The 22585-nt window shown below is 45.8% G+C and overlaps 1 protein-coding gene across 1 annotated transcript in view; it reads left to right on the top strand.

The window, feature by feature from the left end:
• HPSE2 (heparanase 2 (inactive)) overlaps nt 1-22302 on the top strand; it is a 702164-nt gene extending 679862 nt beyond the window's left edge. The window contains exons 11-12 of the mRNA XM_040254194.1: nt 57-203; nt 19752-22302. Of these exons, the coding sequence (XP_040110128.1) occupies nt 57-203; nt 19752-19917 (313 nt within the window). The 3' untranslated portion in view covers nt 19918-22302. The remainder of the gene's footprint in view (nt 1-56; nt 204-19751) is intronic.
• The last annotated feature ends 283 nt before the right edge of the window (nt 22303-22585 follow it).

The raw sequence follows: 22585 nt of genomic DNA, 5'->3' as shown, positions 1-22585 counted from the left end.
AGAAGCATCTAACAGACCACTATTTCCATCTCTCCCTCTCTCTCTCTGGATATCAGCCACAACTATGTTCGAGGGTCCATTACACTTTTTATCATCAACTTGCACCGATCAAGAAAGAAAATCAAACTGGCCGGGACTCTCAGGGACAAGCTCGTGCACCAGTATCTGCTGCAGCCCTATGGACAGGAGGGCCTGAAGTCCAAGTAAGTGCCAGCCCAGAAACAGCTTAGGAGGGAGTGCCATAGGAGCTGGATGTGGAGGGAGTTGGATGGCCGCTTTGCTGAAGGCACCAAGGTTGCTGCTAATTCACCCAGGGACTGCTTACTCCCTTTAGCACCCTGGACAAGCCCTTCCCAGCCCCTTTAGGCTTGGGGTCCCCAACAATAAACTCAAATGATGGACTAAATATATCTCAACAAGGGCATTCTTGGTATCTGGACTATGCATTATGCCAGATGATCACATTTCAAGCTATTTAGAATCCCACTAAATGTTAATAGTGCCCCCAGTCATGTAACAACCAGAAACAGTGGTAGTTAAGAACCACATCCCTTCCAGGGGTAGCATTCTATACTACTGTAACTATTTGTCAACATCTACAAATCTTGTGAGGTAGAGCACCTCTAAAGGACAGGGCACCGGACAAAAATCAGAAGTTCAGAAATCAGGAGTCACTTCTAATAAATTAAAAATTTGTATTTAACTAAAAGATTTAATTTGGGATTAATTTGGATTAATTTTTAATTTAATTAAAAAATAAATGTGAATAAAAACCTGGAGAAAGAAATAAAATACTGTAAGAAAAAATAAAAGTCAGTTCTGCCCCAACTTTATAACTTTGGGCACTTCTCCTCTCTGGAACTGTTTCCTTATCTTTTCTGGGAGCTCTGCAGTCTCTTCAAACTCTGTAATTATATGATTCTGTGACATCTCTATTGCCCTCAATCTCATCTAGAGACTCTGGCAGCGCTGACCTCTACCAACAGAAAGCAGCTTAAGGCCACCTCATCCTGGAGGGAGGCCTCCCAGGAAGGACATGAGTGCTGTACAGACTGGGAGCGCTCCCATTCCACTTTTAATGTTTACCAAGTTTAACAAAGCTGTAAACTTGGAGCAGGTGGCTTGAACTCCCACAGCTGCCCACAACTATTCACGCTGTAATTGTTCGCCATTTCACTGCAACCTTGGTGGCTTGCATTTGGTTTCCAACTGTATGCTATGGGAACAAAACACAATCTGGGAAGTCACTTACTGAGTCTCTTTAGCCCACCCTGCATTTGTTATTTGCAGTCTGGGTTCACAGATTGGCTCTTTTTCCTGGCTGCATGTCCATTACTCTCAAGCCTACCTATCCCAGCAGAACTCTCGAGTATTTCATCCCTTCTCTCCATTTCCCAGTAGTTCACGATTGGTGTGCTGAGTTTCTGGTCTTCATTCTAGGCAGAAGACGCTGTTCTGGTTCACTAAATAACCTGGGCAAATCCTTTAGTCCTAATCCCTAGGCCTCAGTTTTCTCATCTGCAAAATTCAAGAGTTATATATATGGTAAAGTCCCTTCCAGCTCTAAAATTCTCATCCAGGTCTAATCTTCTGAGGCCTGTGTGCTTAACTCTTGCACTGCCATTCAGTCGTGACCTGCAAAGTCACATCCGGCAGAGAGGTGACTCCACGACAGTGATTATGATAGTTCCGGGTCCTTTAGAACCCAAGATGATTGGGAGCTGAGCCTGCTCTGTGTCCAGAAGACCACGTGTACTGCGTGGAAGAAACTAACCAAAGGCCTTAGTCTAACAGGCTAAGGTGTCAGTCCCTGCTCTGCCACTTGCTGGCTGTATGTCCTGAGGCAAGTTCCTTGATCTCTGTGAGCCTCAGTTTCTTGAGCTGGAAAACTTTTTCCATGGAGAGGAGCAAATGAAGTCTTCTGTATAAATTTCATGACACATAGTAAATGTTCAGTAAATACGCATTGCCTTCCTTTTCCTCACCTCAGACCTCTAGCCAGTTGGGGATGAAGAGAAGAACTGCTCTAAGGATGTTCTTCAAAAGTGGCATCTTCTTAGACTTTTAAGATAATATGTGGATAAGACATTTGTTAAGATTATGATAAAAAGAAATGATAAGACTTGCATCAACACAAAACCATGAAACATGCAGAAATGATGGCAGGTGGCATCATTTTATGAGCTTATTTCTCCATCGCCCAAGGGCACAGACCTCTAACCCTGTTTGCCCAACTCTACATCTGCCTCCAGGATTACAGTTCTGATGTTTGAACAGCCCACATCCTGGCTTCTGTCCTGCCTCTGTCTGTAAAGTGACTGAAGTGCCTCTCGGTGGCTACTGATATGCTGCATTCCCAGTTATGCTGTCTTATAACTCACCTTGTCAGCATATTGTTGAGGAGCTATGTAATGGCTTTATTAGACTGTCAGAGAGGGACAGAAAAAAGAGAATTTCATTCCACAGGGGTCCTGAAGAGGAATTTGGTAACACCAACTGAAGTTAAATAGCAATGTCATGCAATTGTAAGAAGAGGGAGTTGGAACCAGAAAGTCTGGCTATAAATCCAGCTGCTACCATTTACCTGTGTGACCTCAGCTTGCTCACCTGTCAGACGAGGTTATTGTGAGAATCAAGTTAGAGCGTATGGGTGAAATGAAGCCTTCTACAAATAAAAATTTCACACATCCATGCATACAGATACATATATAACCATAGACTCTCACACATGATTATACCTATATTGTATTAAAGAGAGTTTGGAATTGAAAGTCTACCGAACTGGATTCCAGCCCTAATCCTGCCACTGCTTCACTGTGGAACTTTGGGCCCTTCACTCCTCCAGGCAGGTTCCTCTTCCTGTGAGCCGCTGCTCATTTAATGCCTCTCATTCTAGAGAGGACACGCTGCGCCATCTCTGACTGCAGGCTGCCAGACAGGGACTGCTGTGTGCACGCTCAGTGCCCACACCCCGCTGTCCCGCTCAGTCACTGCTAGCGGGAGCAGGAGCCCTCGGTGGTCTGCGATGCGGATCTCAGGAAAGGTGCCGATTCAGTGCAACAGGCTCCGCAGGAAAGGATGAAAGGAAGTGCTAGGAAGTGATTTCAGCCTTGGGGTCTCCTTCTCTGTTTTATAAGCCTCTGGGGCCAGATTCTGTGTTCTTGGCCTGCTAATTCCTGCTGTCACCTGAAGCCATGTTAGTCCAGAGCAGGGATGGAAAGCTCTGGGAACCTGTAGCTGCCCCTGTCGGTAGCAACCAGGAAGAGGATATAAAGCAAATCAGTGTGCCAGTCAGGCTACCAGTGGGGCCTTTTGGCCTGGGGCTTTAGGAGCAGGGAGATACTGGCAAACTTTTTCAATTAGTAGAGAACATGGGGTAATTCTCCTTCTCTTGGAATTGCCATCAAGGCAGGAAATAGTTCAGATCTTTGAAAGGGTAGTGGCATGTGAAGTTGGGGAACTGGGTCGTCAGGTATTCTATAGGTAACACCCTTGAGGCCACTCAAAAGCCGTAGTCCAGGCATCCAGGTCCTCAGCGAAGGTTCCTGTTTCTCATCTCGGTGAGCAAACTAGTCAAGAGACCCAACACTCAAATCTCAACTCTTTAGGTAAGAGATTACTCTCACTCTGCTGCTGCTGCTGCTGCTAAGTCGCTTCAGTCGAGGCCGACTCTGTGCAACCCCATAGACGACAGCCCACCAGGCTCCCCCATCCCTGGGATTCTCCAGGCAAGAACACTGGAGTGGGTTGCCATTTCCTTCTCCAATGCATGAAAGTGAAAGTGAAGATGCTCAGTTGTGTCGTGACCCCATGGACTGCAGCCTACCAGGCTCCTCTGCCCATGGGATTTTCCAGGCAAGAGTACTGGAGTGGGTTGCCATTGCCTTCTCATTTTAGGAACCATATAAAAAGTGAGTGCCCTGTACCCTATGGGATAGAAGCAGGGAAACTTAGAAAACTGCAGTGTGGATCAGAGAAGGGTGTTCTGTGTCTGGAGTATATATTCTCCAAGGATAGCTGAAGAAAATGGAGAGATTTGATTTAGACAAGAAAAATAAGGTAACTTGTGAGGCCTTTCTCTGGATATCCAAAGGACTGCTAAGCGAAAGGAAACAGATTTGGCCTAGGATCCTCTAAAATGACAGTAAACCAGGGACTACAATCTAAAAGAGAAAGAGCTCACCACAAAATGAGCTCATTTTTCAAAGGCTTGCCTGGTTTAACCGGGGACAGGACAGGCTTCCTTAGGAGGTAGACTATTAATCAAAGAATGAGCAACATGGCCATCTCAGGGGTGCTTTAAGATTCCTTACTCAGTGGGAGGTTGAGGTGAAAGATTACTGCTTCCCGTCAAACTCTAAGGTTCTATTATTCTCTTCCATTCTCCTCCCCTCAACTCCCACTTCTCTTCTGGAGCCTATAGTCGCTATGGTCACCAGGAGAGTAGCTTCTTCATGCCATCAGAAGGCCACACAAAGAAACGATGCTAGAAGAGAAAGTGGTGGTAATATCAGACCAGTTCTTTTCCAAAAAATATCCAGCTGCAGGTTCTTCCCCTGTCGTTTTCACTGCTTTCTCATCTTTCTGAAGGGAAGACTAGCCATAGCCATTCACACCTAAGACAGTAATCGTTCCCCTACTAGGTAAATCTAACAGCACCTTTGCGCAGCTCTACCATCCCCTAGGGAATCTGCCCAATGCCTCACGTGATCACAAATCAATGAGCATCATCCAACTAGGGAATCATCCCTCCCAAGACATAAATATCTTCAATGTCCTTCAACAAACAGGAAGGCAACATAAAGTTGGGCCAAAGAAGGCAGGTTGTATCAAAAAACAGGAGGACTCAAACCAGGACTCTGTAACAACCTAGAGGAAGTAGGATGGGGTGGGAAGTGGGAGGGAGTTTCAAGAGGGAGGGGACATACGTATACCTATGGCTGATTCATGTTGATTTGGCAGAAACCAACACAATTCTGTAAAGCAATTATCCTTCAATTAAAAAGTAAATTAATTTAAAAAAAACAGGAGGACTCACTTTGTAGGGGAAAGTCAACCCAGGAGCAGGTGTTTGGTCAGATCCCAGCATTTTCCCTCTGTGTCATATTCAGTTCTATTTGGAGGGAGAATGATCCAAAAATTGGAAAAGAAGGAAACAACTTTCATCACGCTGGCTCTTCTATTCTGACACACTGATGCTAAGAAACCTGGGGTGGGATAACATTTTGAGGTGGTCTGGTTCACTCCCCTGCCCCAAGTCTGTGACTAGGACATCTGGACCAGAAGATGCCCAATGTCTAAAGACCCCTAGGAAAGGAGTGCCCACAGTTTCAATCCTGTCTGAACATTTAATTTTATAAGAACACTGGGGCCAGCTGTGCCTGTGACTGGGACTTTATAGATAATAAACAGCGCAAAGAAGCATTTTAGAATAGAAAAAACTGAATTTTAGGGCCCTAAGTGACTTATTGAAGAGGGACACAGCTAGCAACTGATGGAGTTAGCAAGTACCTAGTGTCCAGTTCTCCTATGTCAACTGTACTTTCTTCAACACTGCACTACCCCAAAAGTCAAGTAGAATAAAATTATAGTGATATTGACAAACATACACTATTTATAAATATATATATTTGTAAATAAATATATATACAAATATATATACATATACATTGGATAGCCAATCTCTGTCATAACACTGAGGTCATTCCATCTTAGAATTATGAATATAATATATTATGTATTCATGATACATTATGAGTTGATTAGAAAAGTGTTTGGTGAGCCATCAGTTTTCTCTCCTTTAGGCTAACTCATCCCAGTTCCATTAACTTTTCTTCAAAAATCCTAACTTCAGATCTTCATCAAAAGTTCTTCTCTGAGCTGTTTTTAAGATTCCATTTCCAAGTCACAAAATTTTAGTGAAAACCATTTTTTTCTCAACTAGATGAAAGAATTCCCTTCTGTTTCTCCTGTGCTCTTCTCAAACAAAGATTACTGAATACCAGGAGTGACTGTAAGTTGGTTTGATTTGAGGTCTCTAAAAATCACTCTCAGCATATTATATTCTGACCCAGAGCACACAGACATTGCCAGCTCCCCTAAGCCTAATGGACCCCCTCCTCAGAGGGAAAGAAGCTGTCAGAGGAGGCTACCCAGTGAAATGAGAGTACCTATTCTCATCCACTCATCAACTTGATTGAGATCCTGCTTGTGCCAGACAAAACTGTTTCTTTTCAGCACTCTAACTTGCAGTGGCTAACTGGCTAAATTCTTAATCAATGTGGTCCCATAACTAATAAGAACTAAGGAAACCCAAGTAGACAAATTAGAGGGAAAGTCTGAATGTAAAGTTTAATGTGATATTTCTTGATTGTCTTAATGCCAGGCCACGTCATCACCTGACCTTCAAGAGCTGTTTAATAGGGACATTTCAGGGGAAGGGATTAAAGTTCAGCTCTATTATTAGAAACAAGAAACTAACAGGAAGCAGGCTGTGGGTGGTGCCATGAGAGAGGTGCAGAATATTTCTGCTTTGAGGCTAATTAGTTTCATATAAAATGATTAAATTTCATACCTGCATGAGCCTCTCCTTCAGCTGCCATAATTTTTAACTGAAAGAATTTCAAGCCTCCTATTATGAACCAAGAATCTTTTTGCCTATTCTGCAAAGAAATAAACATACTTTTTTCCTTTTTCTACATACTGCTATTTTTTTCCATCTCTCTGGGATATAACTTTTGCTTTGATTTCCCCCTCATTAAATCCTATATCAAAGGAAAACATTGGCATCTAACTGCATGCCTTTAGAGAGGTGTCATTTGATGTTAGCCAAACAGAGTGGTTCTGAGAATACTGAAGTAACTCCCAGGTGCTAAGACGTTAAAAATATCCTCATGTCCCTGTTGGAACAGACCACATTAAGATACTTCATCTCCAGATTCAGAGTTTGGCTAGTATTAAAAGTCCTAAGGGCTGAACTGGCCCTCGCCGGACCCACCACAGTTAACAGGAAGCATCACATTTATTTTGGGACGTGGACAGATATGGCAAAAGGAGCTTTGGGGAAAACCTTACCTTTTAGAATTCTCACTCAGAAACAAAACACAAAGACCTGTTTTCTGGGACTGAAGGGCCATTACTCCATACATCTCAGCAGACTCAAGATGTCTAAGTGTTTAAGTACTAGACTGCAGATATTAGTTGGTACTTAGAAATTTTGAACACTGGTCAACCAAATGTACTCCCTGCAGGTTTCCTTATCTTCATTTGTCTGGGATCATTTCGTTTCTTCTTGAAATAAACCATTCTTGGAAAGCTCTGCTGTTATCAAAAGATGGCTTTAGAAAGGGGAATTCTGAAAGTACTCAGAGTACTTATTCTATAGCATCCCTGACAAAAAGCCGGTCCATTTGTGCTTGATGAGACTCTTCATCTCATGAATTGAGCTGAAAACGAGTTGGCCTACTTTAGAACTAAACAAGTCTAATTATAGGAAAGATCCTCCTTACTTGTGGCCAAAGCTCATTTTCTTTCCATTTCTACCCTTGCTTTAGAAAAATTAAGCAGAGTAAATCTATGTCATCCTTATAACAATTTTCCAGTATGTCTGCCCTTAGAGTTTGAGTCTCAGCTTTTTAACCATTCCTCAAGGCATGTTTCCCAGACACTACTGTCTGTTCACCTTGGAATCCATTCAGCTATAGAACCTCAGTGTGTCAGTCGCCCAGTCATGTCCAACTCTTTGCAACCCATGGACTGTAACCCACCAGGATCCTCTGTCCCTTGGATTCTCCAGGCAAGAAAACTGGAGCGGGCTGTCATTTCCTCCTCCATATAGAACCTTATCTCTTATAATTAACCGTTCAACTATCTTACCTCATACAAGCCTAGTTGTAGCAGTCTGAAAAGTAGGAAATACGAATATTTGTTATTACAATTTACCTCAGCAGTGCAGAATGTAATATTCTAAAATCTTTTCCAACTTCATAATGAATAGTATTATTATTTTAAGTTGTATTCTTTAAGTATTAGTGAGGTTAAAATTTTTGTGCTTATTAGTATTTTATTGCTCTTGTGAATTTTCTACATCCCCTTTATTTTTCTATGGGCTGTTATCCATTTTATTAATGATTTGCACATTTTTTCTAATCATGTATATCATGTGTTAAAATATTTTCTTCAGCGTTTTATTTTTTCCACTATTTCATTTTTAAGGTATTATCTTGACATGCAGAAGGGTTCCCTTTTTATATAGTTAAATTTATCTTTTGCTTTGCAGTTCTTTCTGTTCCATTTATATGTTTATCTATTTATATTCTTGAAATCAGAAAAATACATAGCTTTACTTTCTGCAGTTTCTTTTTTGTTTCATTTGTTATATTCATTTCTTTAATGCATTTGGAATTTGCTTTGATGTTCTGTAAGAGGTAAGGAACAACAATAGTGCCGCTGAAGCTGAGAGTGTGTGAGGAAATCTGGTAACCTCTGCAGGGCTTCAGGTGCCAGTTTTAAGATGTCAGGGAAAAAAAAAAAAAAAAAAGAGGATCAAGACCTCTGTTTCCTGGAGGAAAAGGCCCTGCTGTTACAGATGGAGCCATGTTACCTGTAGCCCTTCTGAAAGGCCACTCAGAGGCCCTGGGGAGAACAGAGGAGACTCAGAGACTGGGAGCATGGAGTGGGAAGAGAGATGCCTGGGACTGGGGAGATTCATGAGATGGTTATGAGTGAACAGAAGGTAGTACTTCTAACCAGCGAAGTCCAAGCAGTGTTCCAGTTCAGAAAGTCTGAAATAGATGCTGCGCAAGTATAAACATAAATACATATGATATATGTAAGCCTCAGGGTCAGTCTGTAGAAAAAATAAAGAGAAGTAAATATATAGAGAAATAAGCCTTCCAAATTTTACTTAGTGAAAGCTTGGATTCTTTTCACCCTTGTGCTTATTTGAGGGTGTTTGGTGGCTCCTAAAGCGTTAGTAACTATAGCCAATGTACACAGCATTATCTAAGTAAATAATTATATACGTATCTGGAAAATACAGTGTATCTGACTGATACATTTAACCCCTTAGTTCCTTCTGCCTGAAGAGAGCTTGAGCCACTCTTAGTCTGTGTGGAGCTCTCTGTGACACAGCCCAAGACCCGAGAGAAATCTAAATGACTTTAGAGACTTTGTCCTTCAAGCAGAGCAGTTTTTCTTTTCAGTGCTGAAGAAATGCAGTTTTTTATCTGTGCAAATGCTCCATCGGCTTTGGTCCTGAATTCCTGCTATAAAGTCACACACACACTTCCCTGGTCCATGCTGAGGAGCACGTTCATCCCACCAGAGAACTCACTACAGGGAAGGCATTCAATGAGGCATCTCTGCAGAAATAGCAAACGTGCCCACTGTCGACTATTCAACAAGAAATTCGCCTCTGAAAAGTTCACATTTTTGTTTTAGTTTTTAAAATGTGACCTCTTACATGGTACTCCAAAAGAGTAAGAAAAGATCTGTTTATTCAAAATAAATTCAGAATGTAATGGTTAGAAAGCTATTTGATTCCCTGCCCCCCGCCAACCCTTGCCCCAGCTGCATTCCCACTGTTTCTTCATCAGCTCCTGCCGCTCAACCATGGCTGCACTTTGAATTACCTGGGGAGTTTTAAAAACCCCAGTGCCCAAGCCGTCCCCAAGACCAATTAAACCAAAGTCTCTGGGCTGGGACCCAGACACCGGTATTTTTTAAAGCTCCCAAGTTAATTCAAATATGTGGCCAAAGTTGAGAACTATTGTCCCTTTGAAAATGCTGGAACAAGATTCCAGCTGATTTGCATCTTTGATTTCACCCAGATTCTATTCTTCATTCAGGCACTAAGCCATTTTGCCAAAGGTGTGAACATGCCAGGAACCCCTGGGAGCTCTCTCCATGGCTAAGTGGAAAGATGTGTTCGGCTCCCAAAGGTTTTACTGTTTCTTTTGTTTTAACTCCCAGATTAGTAGTGCACAGATCACTGTGCAGATTAGAGGATTCTAAAACGCTTTTATATTTTACAGTGACTTGACATCTTAAACCAAGATGCTTAGGAATCCAACATCTTCACTGTTGTTTTCTGAGAGATTTCATTTGTTCTCAGCTCCAGAACACATTTTCTTCCAGATCATTCCCAGCAGCTGGAATCTCTCCGCATAGCTAACCATCAATACTGTGGTGTCCCCACCCCAGCTCCACTCACGTGGGCACCCTCGTTGCAGGCAGAGATTTCCACTCTGTTCCGGATGACCCAGATGAAATCCTGGTGAATGAGCACTTCAGAGCAAAGCTAACATGTTTCCGAGCAGTTGGTTCTACACTGAGGGGCAGGGAAGCAGAATACATGGGCATTTCTGGTGGGCAGAGAAGTAAAGGTCCTTGTCTTCTCCTTTCTCCTCATCTTCCAGAGGCTCTGGTTTAGGTGACAGACAAACATAAGCCTCAAGAAACTGAAAAGTCCTAAGCTACCTCATCCCTAGAGCAGGGCCAGGGCCTTGAGTCAGCATTTCTTTGGCTGCCACGCATCAGGAGTCCACATTCCAGACAAGGGACTGGAGCACCAAGCTGTGGGCCAGTTACCAAACACCAGCAAGCACTTGGCAGCCTACATCTTCCCCAGTGACCTTCTTAAGAATGAGAGAATCACCACACTCCTTGCACGCTGACACCCATGGGCCCTGGAGCAGGGCATGTGCCACCTGAGACATCTTATTTTTCCCTTTTGAGGATACACCAGCGCTCCTCATGTGCACTGAGGGAACACTGTCAAAATCTGATAAAACCGCGGTATTTATCCCATTGGTTTAATATATTTGAATGGGTATCCAGGAAGCCGTGCCTTTACAGTGTTGCTGTTGCCGTTGTTCAGTCACTAACTTGTGTCCGACTCTCTGCGACTCCATGAGCTATAGCCTGCCAGGCTCCTCTGTCCATGGGATTTCCCAGGCAAGAATACTGGAGTGGGTTGCCATTTCCTTTTCCAAGGGATCTTCCCAACCCAGAGATTGAACCCACATCTCCTTCAGGTGTTTGTGGCTCAGATGGTAAAGCGTCTGCCTGCAATGCAGGAGACCCAGGTTCAATCCCTGGGTCAGGAAGATACCCTGGAGAAAGAAACGGCAACCCACTTCAGTCCTCTTGCCTGGAAAATTCCATGGACGGAGGAGCCTGGTGAGCTACAGTCCATGGGGTCGCAGGACACGACTGAGCAACTTCACTTTCACTCTCCTGCTTTATCCCTATGCCACCTGGAAAGCCCCCATGGTTTTTGTAGCTGGTTTCTCTCGTGGTTTGAGTGTGATATACCCATGACGTGAAGCTCTGAGATGGTCGCAAAATCAAACTTTCTTCCCGAAGTGCCCCCAGATGACTGCCTCTCATCTGATGGAAATGAACACTATCAGTATAAATCCAGATTCCTTAGCTAGGCTCTCATCTTCTCTGCCAAGAGTGCTAAGTTATTTTGAACCACTAGAAGCAGATGGTAGGACCCCATGATGGTTTAGATCATTATCACACAGAGTCGGATAGAACACAGTTCAAATCATGACTCCCAAACCTAACTGCCAACAGGAAAAGCTTATATCCCTGACAACCTGCCTATAAAATCCTCAGCTCTGCTTGCATAAAGGAATCCGAGTGTTTTCCCTGTTCAGCAATATAAGAAGTTAGATCAACACTCCTCATTCCAATATGCTCTCAAAGAGTAGGACATAGGGAAAGTGATCTTATCAATCTTAAACGGTTTAAGTGGCCAGGAACTTCATATATGATGAGGGCTTTTTGAGGGGTAAGGGGAACAGGAAGCCTTCCCCCCATTTTTCACTTAGTCTCCTCTCTTTAACAATGTCGGAGGAAGGGACTGGAGTGTCCAAGCAGCCACATGAGAATAGAGACTGACTGAGTGGAACTCGACAAGAAGTCATTTAAACGACTATCCTGGGCAATAAGGCACTGAACCACGTGCCACTGAAAATTTTAAAAAGAGAACAATTAGTTTAGCAGGTGAAATGATCGCAGCACAGAGAGTAAATGTGAGATGTCGCATGCTGAAAAGAAGCTGCCAAAAACGCGCCCCTGTTCCAGTTGGGGCTCTCAGATAAGGTTGGGGTGGAGGAGACCACATCCAAAGGGGCCTGGGAGGAACATCAGGCTTTTTGACAGTCTACCAGATTTCAGGCAGAGCAAAAAGCACATAGGTCACCCTTAGGAGGAAACCATCTTCCCTGTGACCCCCTGAGGACTAGGAGCTCTCTGAGAGGGTTATGAGCATCCTACCGCCTTTGCTCCAGCTGGGCAAGTGGGGAGCAGGAGACACCAGGCTGCTGCAGCCACTTGTGAGCAGTCCTCCTCAGCGGGTAGTCTCTCACGGCCATTTCAAAGGAACCTCCCTCCTGTCTAAGCTACTCCAGATGCACAGCCTCTCCCGGAGAAGCAGGGGAACGGAGCTGAGCAAGGCCCCTCTGTCCTCAAACCCGGCCGGGCTCCCTCCCGGCTCTAACCCGCCCCTGACCTGGAAAAGGGCAGGGCAGCTGCACACACCAGCTTCCTAACTCACCGAGGGGGCCTCCAGGGGCAGCGGGACCTCGGGGGACCTGTAAAGCGCACACAGGTGCTGCCGGCGGGAGGGCGGGGCGCCAGGACCGGGGTTAGAGAGCGGGGCGCCGGCAGCCCCGCACGAGCGCGGGCCCCTCCCTGCACGCCGGCGAGGAAGCCGCTCCCCCGGCTGGAATCGCTGCGGACTTCGCATGGTTCCTTAATATTAGCCACAAGGCGGCGCTGGGGGGTGAGGGGGCGATTAATGGACCGCAACGAAGTTTTTGCCGGGATTGGACTGATCCTGAGGTTTATAGCTCCAAGAAGCCAAGCGCCGGGCCCGTCTCCGGGGCTCCCCGGGACTGGAGAGCGGGCTGGAGGGGCAGAGGCAGGAGCTCCGCTGCCTGGGAGCCGCCGCGCGCGCTCTCGGCACCGTTGTGAAGAGCAAGAGTGCCCTCTAGTGGTGTGCAGGCGAGCACGCTGGCGCTAGAACTAGGAGGTTGGTAAGGGTTATTATTGCCCTCATGTCCCCACCACCACTTGGATTCTGACACCTTCTGCTTTCTCTCCTCCTTCCTCCCTCTCTTCTGCTCCCTACTCCGTCTCTCCCTCCTTCTCTCCCTGTCTCTCACTTAACAATCTGGAAACCCCGAACCAGAGCCAACTGTGACATTGCTAGACCTTCACGTGTCATGCTCAGAGTGTGAACTGAACTCAGGTCTCTGTCCTCCCACCCTAGTGACTTTTCCTTCCAGATTGTGAGTCATCTACCCACATATTTACATCCAGCCCTTCTTTTACTGAGCACGTGCGGTGTGAGCTGGTGGACGGGAGAGCGCGGGGTGAGCAGGACTGACACAGGGTCTTCCTAACTAGGGGAGAGGCTGACAGGCAGTCAGCAAGCCGGATGCTGTGATGAGCGCAGAGACAGAAGTGCTAGGTGATCAGGAGTACTTTGCCGGCACCTGACCTGAAATACGGTAGCAGTTAGCAGAGAAAAGGAAGCTGGAAGCAGGGAGGGAGTACAGAGAAAGTTCCAGGCGAAATGACATGTACAAAAGCCCTGAGAGTAGAGAGTTTGTGACTGGAGGAAGCGTAACACAGAATGAAAGGAGGTGGTGGGTGGTGGGGAGCTTCAGTGGGCAGGAGCTTCGGAGAGCCTCTAAGGGCTGGGGAAGTAGGTAAACGGCCTTGTTTATGGCGTCTCCTAAGGCCTTTGGAGAATGTTCTAAGACCAGCAGGAAGTTACTGAACATTTAGACAGGTGAATGTCATAATCAGATTTCTACCTGTGCAGGATCACTGAATTTGGCTTTAAACTCTGCTTCAAGCTAGCTATTAGACTGTGGGCAACCCACCTGAAAAGTATGGGAACCAGAAAGAATCTTAGGGTTCACCTAGTCTATCTTATAGACAGAGAAACCCAAGTTGACAGAAGGCAGATCACTTTCTCAAAGTGGTGGAGATGGAACTAGTTATCTCTGAGACCTTTCACCTCCCATTCAAGGCCCCAGATATGCCAGCAGAAACCAGTCACTAGCTCCCCAGGCTGCTCCCAATAATACACAGGCTTCCCTTGCCTCTGCCCCTGCAAAAATCCACCCAGGGCCAGACCAACAAATTATCTTCAAGACTGGCAAAGAGCATGCTCACTAGACTTGCTTCCCTTTCAGAAGAGCTGAAAGCTTACTTCAGTATCCACAGCTAGCAAGAACCTTAATGAGACCAGAGATTGTAGACAGGTGGTGGGGGAAGGATGGTGACCCAGCCAAGGGGATCCCACAGAGACCCAGGGGGCAGAGGGCTTGACTCCAAATTGAGACATGGAATCCCATTTCAAATAGCATGCAGTGTAAAGAAAACAAGTTTAGGAATTGCAAAGCAACTCAGACTTTGAAAAAACAGATGGTGATTAAAAAAAAAAAAACACCACAGTTGTCCTAATATTTGGATAATTTAAAAGCCCTCAGCAGCTAGGGAATTAAGAAAAATAGCTCCACGTAGGCTGGATCATTTAGCATCTGGTTTGAAAAGTCACAGGCCAGGAAAGAGGTCCCAGAATGTGATGAAAATATGATAAGAAAGGTTTTCAAAGAAAGAAACATGATCCTAGTGAGTGCCATGTGGAATTGGGGAAAAACACAAATAATAGAAACAGGTGTCAAGAGGCCTGAATCCAAGACTAAGCTTAGCCACCTATTAGCTGTGTGACCTTGCCCAGGCCACCTAACATGTCTGACCTCATCTCAATAGTGAAGTTAAAATAATAACAATACTTGCCTATGTACGTCACCGGGCTCTTTAGCAGTCACAAGGAAGGCCAGATAGGATAAGGTATAAGGCTGCAGGCACATCTCAGCTCCACCACTGAACGGCTGCATGACTTGGGTGAATCTTAGATCCCTCTAAACGCCAATGTCTTCATCTGCAGGGCTGCTAACACCTGCCTCGGCTGGTAGTTGTGAGGACTTCATGTGATAGAGTAAATCACAGCATCTCGCCTTTGGCATAGACAGTGCTCAATAATCAGTGATTTTTATCATTCACATGACATGTTTGCAAATTGTTCAGTGCATAAAAGTGAAAGATAATTGTGATATTTAGTGTGATATGACTTAACTGGGTAATAGAATAATATTACAGTAAAAACAGAAGCAGGAAAAATAGAATGGAGGTGGTATAGCACACTGTCCATCATTATAATGAAGGAACTTTGTAGATAAGGATGTGTGAGGACTTAAAGTCTCACAAAAATCAGCTCATGTTGGCTTAGCTAAGAGATGGTCATATAGATCTTTTTTAAGAATGAAAAACCCTAGCAATGATCAATGGTCTGTGTCTGATTGGGATACGGTACCTAGTAAGTAACTGTGAGAATCACTGATAATTCAGGTCTTATCTAACATCTCCAGGGCCACTGAGAGCAAGAGTAATTGGTACGTTAATGAAATCTGTAAAGACACTCAGCGAATGTCCAGGGAGCCTCTTTAGAATTGGAGAAACTCAGCCCAGGAATACCAGAAATAATGTGAAAGGGCCTCAAAAGTCCATTCACTCGTTCAGAAAATATTTCACCCGAATTCTATGCCAAGAACATTTTGCTGCTGTTGCCAAGTCGCTTCAGTTGTGTCCGACTCTGTGCGACCCCATAGACGGCAGCCCACCAGGCTCCCCCGTCTAGGCACTGAGAATTGAGGGTGAAAGGCACCATTTCTTTCCTCACCAAGCTCGCAGCCCACTGAGGGGCACGGGGGTAAGTCCTACCATTCAGTGAGGTGGTTAGAGGGAAGTTTGGGGAACAAGAGAGCCCGTAGTTGGGGCTGCTAACCCAGGGCTCAGAGAAGGTGCCCCAGAGGGGACAACAAAAGAGCAGGCTCGGCAGGGACCCAGGACAGTTGTCCCATGGAGGAGGAAGATGGACTGTGCTCCGGGTGGAGGGAGCACACGATGACCCGGATCACTCAGGGGCAAAAGGCACCCTCGAGTTCTGGGAATCCTTTGTGATGTCAGCAGATGTCGATGGCCCTCCCACATTATACTAGTCATCCCTTTAAAAATCTCTTGCTCGATAAAAGCACTTGGTGCCCCTTCTTCCCAAAATACCTATTAGGAATTTTACAACAGTTTTAAATGAACTCATCTCTTATCCCAGCAGTGTCTACAGGTATTTGCATTTGAAAAATATTTACTGTTCTTTTAAATGAACTCGTGTATTTTATTCCCAACAGGATCTACTGACATTTTCATTTGAGAAAGATCTACCTCATTTATGTACAAATGATGTCCTTACAATAACTGCCAGCTCAGCCCCAAACCACCCCCAGAGGTCTGTGATCTACAGTTAGCCTGGAGTAGGGGGCAGTGGCAGCATCTGAGACTGGGGAGGTAGCCAGAGCTTGGCTTCATCATCTGGATTAAGGGAAGGGATGGTGTTATTGGAGAGTTTGAAGCATGGACAGCCACAGATGGCTCTCTCAGCAATGTGCCCGGCATGGGGGATGAAGGCGAGGCCGGGGGCCGGAGACAGGTCATGGGGATGTTCTGAACTAAATAATAGCAATGAAGAAAGAGAAAGAAGCAGATATGAAAAATATTAAAAGGTAGAATTGATTGGATTTAGCAACTTCCCAGGTGGCTTAGTGGTAAAAGGTCCTCCTGCAATGCTAGAGACACAGGTGACGCAGGTTTGATCCCTGGGCCAGGAAGATCCCCTGAAGGAGGAAATGGCAACCGACTCCAGTGTTCTTGCCTAGAAAATTCCATGGACAGAGGAACCTGGTGGGTTATAGTTCATAAGGTTGCAAAGAGTCGAACACAACTTAGCAACTGAGCATGCATGCAGCAACTCCAGACGTGGGACCTGGAGGAGAAGACCCAGATGACTCCCAGCTTTCTGGCTTTGGTAATCTGATAGATGGTAGAACCAGCCCAGAGATTAAAAAGTCAGAGATTTGAGGAGATCTTGATTTTGGACACAATGACTTTTGAAGTTCCTTTGGGACAGTTAAGCAGAGGTATGTAAACCAGAAGAAAGGTGCAGGCTTCAGATACAGATTTGGGTAGCATCAGCATGCAGATAGTAATTCAAGTCCTGTGTGTGGGTTATAGCATCCAGTGGGAGTATGTAGTGTGAAAAGCAGAGAGGTCCAAGGACCAAGGACCAAGTACCAGGAACCCCAGCATCTGAGAGGCAGGTGTAGGGGAACAGTCCCCCTGAAAAGGAGATGACATGCAAAACTAAGGGGCAAAACAGGAAGAGGGAGACACGCAGACAGACAGACTGCCACCATGAGAGCCGAGGAAGAGAGTTTTAGGAGAGGAGCCGTGAAACTCGCCGTGTCACAGGACAAGGACCAAAAGGTTCACCTGCCCGGCATGACAGTGAATAACAACAGAAAACACTCTCTCCCACTTGATGGCTCTCTCTGCTTTCAAAGCACTTTGACATTTATATTTCATTTCAGTTCGTTCTACAGCCCATATAGCCTATCTTCTCACAGATGCAAAACCGCCAGAAATGTGATGAAGAGCTTTGCCACCGCCATCTAGGAAGTTAGTGGCCGACTCCTGGAGTTAGAGATCAGTCCAGGATCTTGGTCGTGCTCCCTGGTTCTGCTCACAGCTGAGTCAGCTTTTTAACCAACCAAGATCCCTGGTGGCTCAGACAGTAAAGAATATGCTGTCTTCACCAGAGAGCGTTATAAAAAGTTCTAGCATTCTGATGAGGTCAACACTGCCCTTTAGATCTCGACTCTTATAGCTCTGCATCTTCCAGAGGCAGGCCTGGCTCTCCATGTAGGAGACCCCTGTTTGTTCATTCATTCCTCATTCATACCAACAAGAGAAAGGAGCTGCCCCTGGTCCTTCACATCTGGACCAGGCCAGAACTGGTCCATGTTGGGCTGGGCCTGGAGCTGCCACTCTGCCCAGCTCTCCCTGGGAACAATTTATATTTCACTTACCTCAAGGAGTTCACGGCTCTGCTGAGCAGGGGGTCTGATCATGAATCTCCAAACCCATCTGTCATTCAGAGCACAGAAGGAATGCTGAACCAAGACCTCTTATCAGTTTCTTACAGTTTTATTCTCTTCACAGCTCAGATGATACCACTGTAATGTCACCCCACTGGAGGCTGGGCGAGGCCCAAAGACAGTCGACACTGTCATGCTGATTTTCCAAAAGTCACTTGCAGCCTTATTTACAGCTAGTGGCCTGATTCTGGCCTCTTCTACTTACCCAAAGAGCTGAGCTTCAATCTGGCTGCGTGGCTTCCCAAGTCACATCAGAAACAGCTGGGAGCTTGTCTGTATTCTGTACCACAGACCCCAGATGGGTGATGAGCCATTTCCCTTTGCTCTCTAAGTCCTTCTCAGGGCTGAAGATGGCTGATACACAGGAGGGATAAAAGCAAACAGGATAGGTGAACTGGGGTCACAGGTGCCTGCTTTATCGCTTACTTCATGGTGTCCCTAAAATGGAAACATCCTTTAAATATTAGACATGGAAACTCATGCTCAGATTAGAGGAAAGTAGGTGGTTATGTAGTCACTGTCCTCCTTTAGAACTGCCAGAGACAAGTGACACAATGTCAGTTCTCTCATCTCTCGAATAAACTAATGAAGATGCAGTTAAATAGGAACTTCTGAAGCTGTCTTCAGCCTGTGTGTTATTCCACTCTTCAGGTAGAAGAGTCCAGTTCAGTCCAGTTGCTCAGTCGTGTCTGACTCTTTGTGACCCCGTGGACTGCATGCACCATGCCAGGCCTCCCTTCCATCACCAACTACCGGAGTTTATTCAAACTCATGTCCATTGAGTCAGTAATGCCATCCAGCCATCTCATATTTTGTCATCTCCTTCTCCTCCCGCCTTCAATCTTTCCCAGCATCAGGGTTGTTTTAAATGAGTCAGCTCTTCACATCAGGTGGCCAAAGTATTGGAGTTTCAGCTGCAGCACCAGTCCTTCCAATGAATATTCAGGACTGGTTTCTTTTAGGATAGACTGGTTGGATCTCCTTGCAGTCCAAGGGGCTCTCAAGAGTCTTCTTCAACACTACCAACTGGACTGCTATTGTAGTTTTAAAACAATAGGCATCAGACACTTCTGCTTCTGCCTCAGAGAACTGTATTTGTCTGAATAAATGATGTGTCTCTGGAACTGGACTGCTGCTGCTGCTAAGTCGCTTCAGTCATGTCCGACTCTGTGCAACCCCATAGATGGCAGCCCACCAGGCTCCCCCGTCCCTGGGATTCTCCAGGCAAGAACTGGAGTGGGTTGCCATTTCCTTCTCCAATGTGTGAAGAAGTCTGACTCAGTCACGTCTGACTCTTAGCAACCCCATGGACTACAGCCCACCAGGCTCCTCCGTCCATGGGATTTTCCAGGCAAGAGTACTGGAGTGGGGTGCCACTGCCTGTGTTCAAATCCTGGCTCCCAGGACCACAAGCTGTACAGCCTTGGGCAAGTCACTTAACCACACCAGGGAGGATGGGACCGGGACCATTTCTTCCCCAGAGCATTGCTGGGATGTTCACGTGTGGTGTTTGAGTGAAGCACCAGCTGAAAGACTGGGCAGAGCTGGTGTCAGTGAGCGGTCACTAGCCGGGCACGGTCAGCGGACAGGGGCAAGCTGAGGCTGCCCAGGCTCTGCTGCCATGGCTTCCTTCCAAGGCAATAACAAGTTCCATGCTCTTTCTTCTCACTGTAGGTCAGTGCAGCTGAACGGCCAGCCCCTAGTGATGGTGGACGATGGGACCCTCCCAGAACTGAAGCCCCGCCCCCTGCGGGCCGGCCGGACATTGGTCATCCCTCCAGTCACCATGGGCTTTTATGTGGTCAAGAATGTCAACGCTTTGGCCTGCCGCTACCGATAAATCCCCTTACACTCACAAGTCACCAGCAGGCCTGTCAGACTACTTTCCACTCTTCTGCCCTAATGGTATCAATTTTTTCAGGCATCTTCTGAGCAACCAGCCAGTCTCTGCCAGCCCTTCCTGCTGGAATCAACACTGACATGCTCTCCAAAGAGACAAATACCCTAGCATGAGCTTAGCCTAGGTAGGTCACTCCCACCCCAAGGGAAGAGGTGGACATCACCAGTTCCTGTGTTAGCACGAAGGCATGTGTGTAAAGCTGTCTGCAGCCTTGTACATGCACCGTGAGAACAAGCTGACGGTGCATGCCCAGGACAGATCCAACAACTCCCCGCAATCCTGCTCACATAGCAGGGGAACTACAGACCTTGGCCTGGGGCTGCTGCCCTCGGCAGAAGATGAGGAAGGAAAAAACCCTGTGGACCTTGGAGAGCCCAGTCCCGCCTAACTCCTTTCCTTTGTCTGTTCCCTGCTGTTGCCTTGGGTTTCATATCACCTCTCCTCCCATAGGGGAGCAAGTGGGTGAGTCAGTGCTGGCCTGCTGGGCGAGCTGTTTATGTAATTTCCTGGCTGATGTATGAGTGTGTGCATCTGGCTTTCTGGCAGTGGCATCAATCACTAGCTAGTCCTCTGGGAAGCGGGTGCTTCTAAAGTAAAATTGCAATCATACTCCAGATTTTGTCAGAAGGTTCTATTCCTTTGTGAATCCAGATTCCCCCGGGGTTGGGACGGGAGTCAGGTAACAGTATTCATTGAGTGGAGAGCAATGTATTAGACACCACAGAAGGCAATCACCATCTGTCATGTGGCTGCAAGGGAGAGTTTTAGAAAGAGAAAGCACACCCAACCACCAAACACAGACACACATACACACACACACACACACACATCCCCCAACTGAACAAAGAAAATAGTTAGACCTATCTCAACTTTGAGAGAACATTAAGGGCTTGATAGGGTAAGCCCTTAATGGTTTAGTTGACCAAAACCATCTTTTAAAAAGGTACAAATCAAAGGTCATCAGAGCTGTAAGACACAACTGAATCTAACAGCTTTCTGCTGCTTCCCAAGTAGCTGAGTGCTCTCAATGGCTTATATTAGGCAGAAAACTAATGCGCTCATAAAAGATGACCAGCTTATTTGAGGACAGAAAAACATTTTCAGGTCACCACGTTGGGGAAGGGAGATCTGGAGGCTGAGGTCTGGTGGGGAAACTGTAGAAGAACAACAGATGGAAGACCCTCTGGGTTGGGCAGTGGGGAGTGGAGTGTTTTAAATTTCACGACAAAGACCTTCTGTATGATTCAAGAAGTTTGTGTGGGTCTTTGCAAACAAGTTACAACTGAAATGACTTTCTTTTCTGTGGATGTGATTTTCTTTTACAGGATAAATGACACAAAGGATTTTTTTTTTTTTAAGGAGGAGGTATTAGACAATGTCATAGGATTCCAATAGAGAGAGACACAACTTCTGCTGATGTGGAAGGATAGAAATTAAGGAGGGGGCAAGGTGGCTGAGGCCAGAGACTGCAGAGACTGCCTGAGGAAGAGTTAAGGAGCAGGGCCAGGTCTTCAGAGTGAATGATAAGGAAGATTAGACAAGAGAGGAGGGAGCAGACTGTCAGCGTGGAGAGCTGGAAATTGGGAGAGGGAGTGGAGTCAGTTTCAACAAGCTTATTATTAGGTAAGGAGCAACAGCACCAGGAGGTGTGAAGTGGAAAAGGAGAGACCGAGGACCAGGCTGGACCCGGTCAGTGGTGGCTCAGTGCAGCCCAGTGATGCTTCAGATGTGGGAGCAGGAAAGAAAGAAGTGCCAACACTGGGGGTAGAAAGGCAGGGAAGAAGCAGCCAAGAAAAGCGAAGAAGAAAAGGAAAAGAGGAGGAAGAGACAAAGAGGTTGTTTCCCCCAATTTAAAACACTTGGTGCAAATATCAAAGTCTTTTCTGTAATATCTACTGGCGCAGGTACAGCTGCAAGCTCTCATAATAACAGGAGTGACCAGAGGTCCCTGCGGGCCAGCCCTGAGCTGGTTTGCTTTCTTAAGATAGCAGCCCTTCAGGGAGATACTATTCATATCTCCATTTTTCCTGTGAGGCCTGGAGTGGGCCTGTAGCTGCCCAGGGTCACCCAGGGAATGGGTTGCTGAGCTCAGAATAGTCCAGAGCCTGTTCATTTAAGCACCCAGCTCAGTGGCTGCCTGATTCACAGACTTACCTCTTTCCCTTTTCATAGGTTCCGCTAAATCAGTACAGCCAGGACCTCTGAAGCTCCACTCAGACACACTTTCTGTAAATAAGTGTTGACTTTTCACTAAGACTCTAAATGTTGCAGGATATAGGCAGTCTCTGCTTCTTTTGTCTTTGTATATTAAATATTGCTTCTAAATTTTGGTTTGGGTTTTCTTTTTCTTCTTTTTTAATTAATAAAAAAGGAGGAGGGAATCAACAGAGTTTATCTTTGGAGTCCTGCAATTCTAACTTTGCAACTGCCTCCTGGAAGAAGTATTTGCATAGTTCAAAATATACCAACAAACTCACTATAACATCACATTCCATAGGGATTTTAGTGCAGGGCATCTGTCCTGGCTTTCTCATTTAGGAGTGAGGGTAATTACTAAATCACTGGGGATCCTCCTAATAAGGGATTTTCCTACTACACTCACCGCAAA

The sequence above is a fragment of the Oryx dammah genome, unplaced genomic scaffold (assembly GCF_014754425.2).
Source record: "Oryx dammah isolate SB20612 unplaced genomic scaffold, SCBI_Odam_1.1 HiC_scaffold_14, whole genome shotgun sequence".
NCBI classification, from domain to species: Eukaryota; Metazoa; Chordata; class Mammalia; order Artiodactyla; family Bovidae; genus Oryx; species Oryx dammah.
The sequence above is the reverse complement of the archived record's forward strand: the minus strand, read 5'-3'. Positions and strand labels throughout refer to the sequence as shown.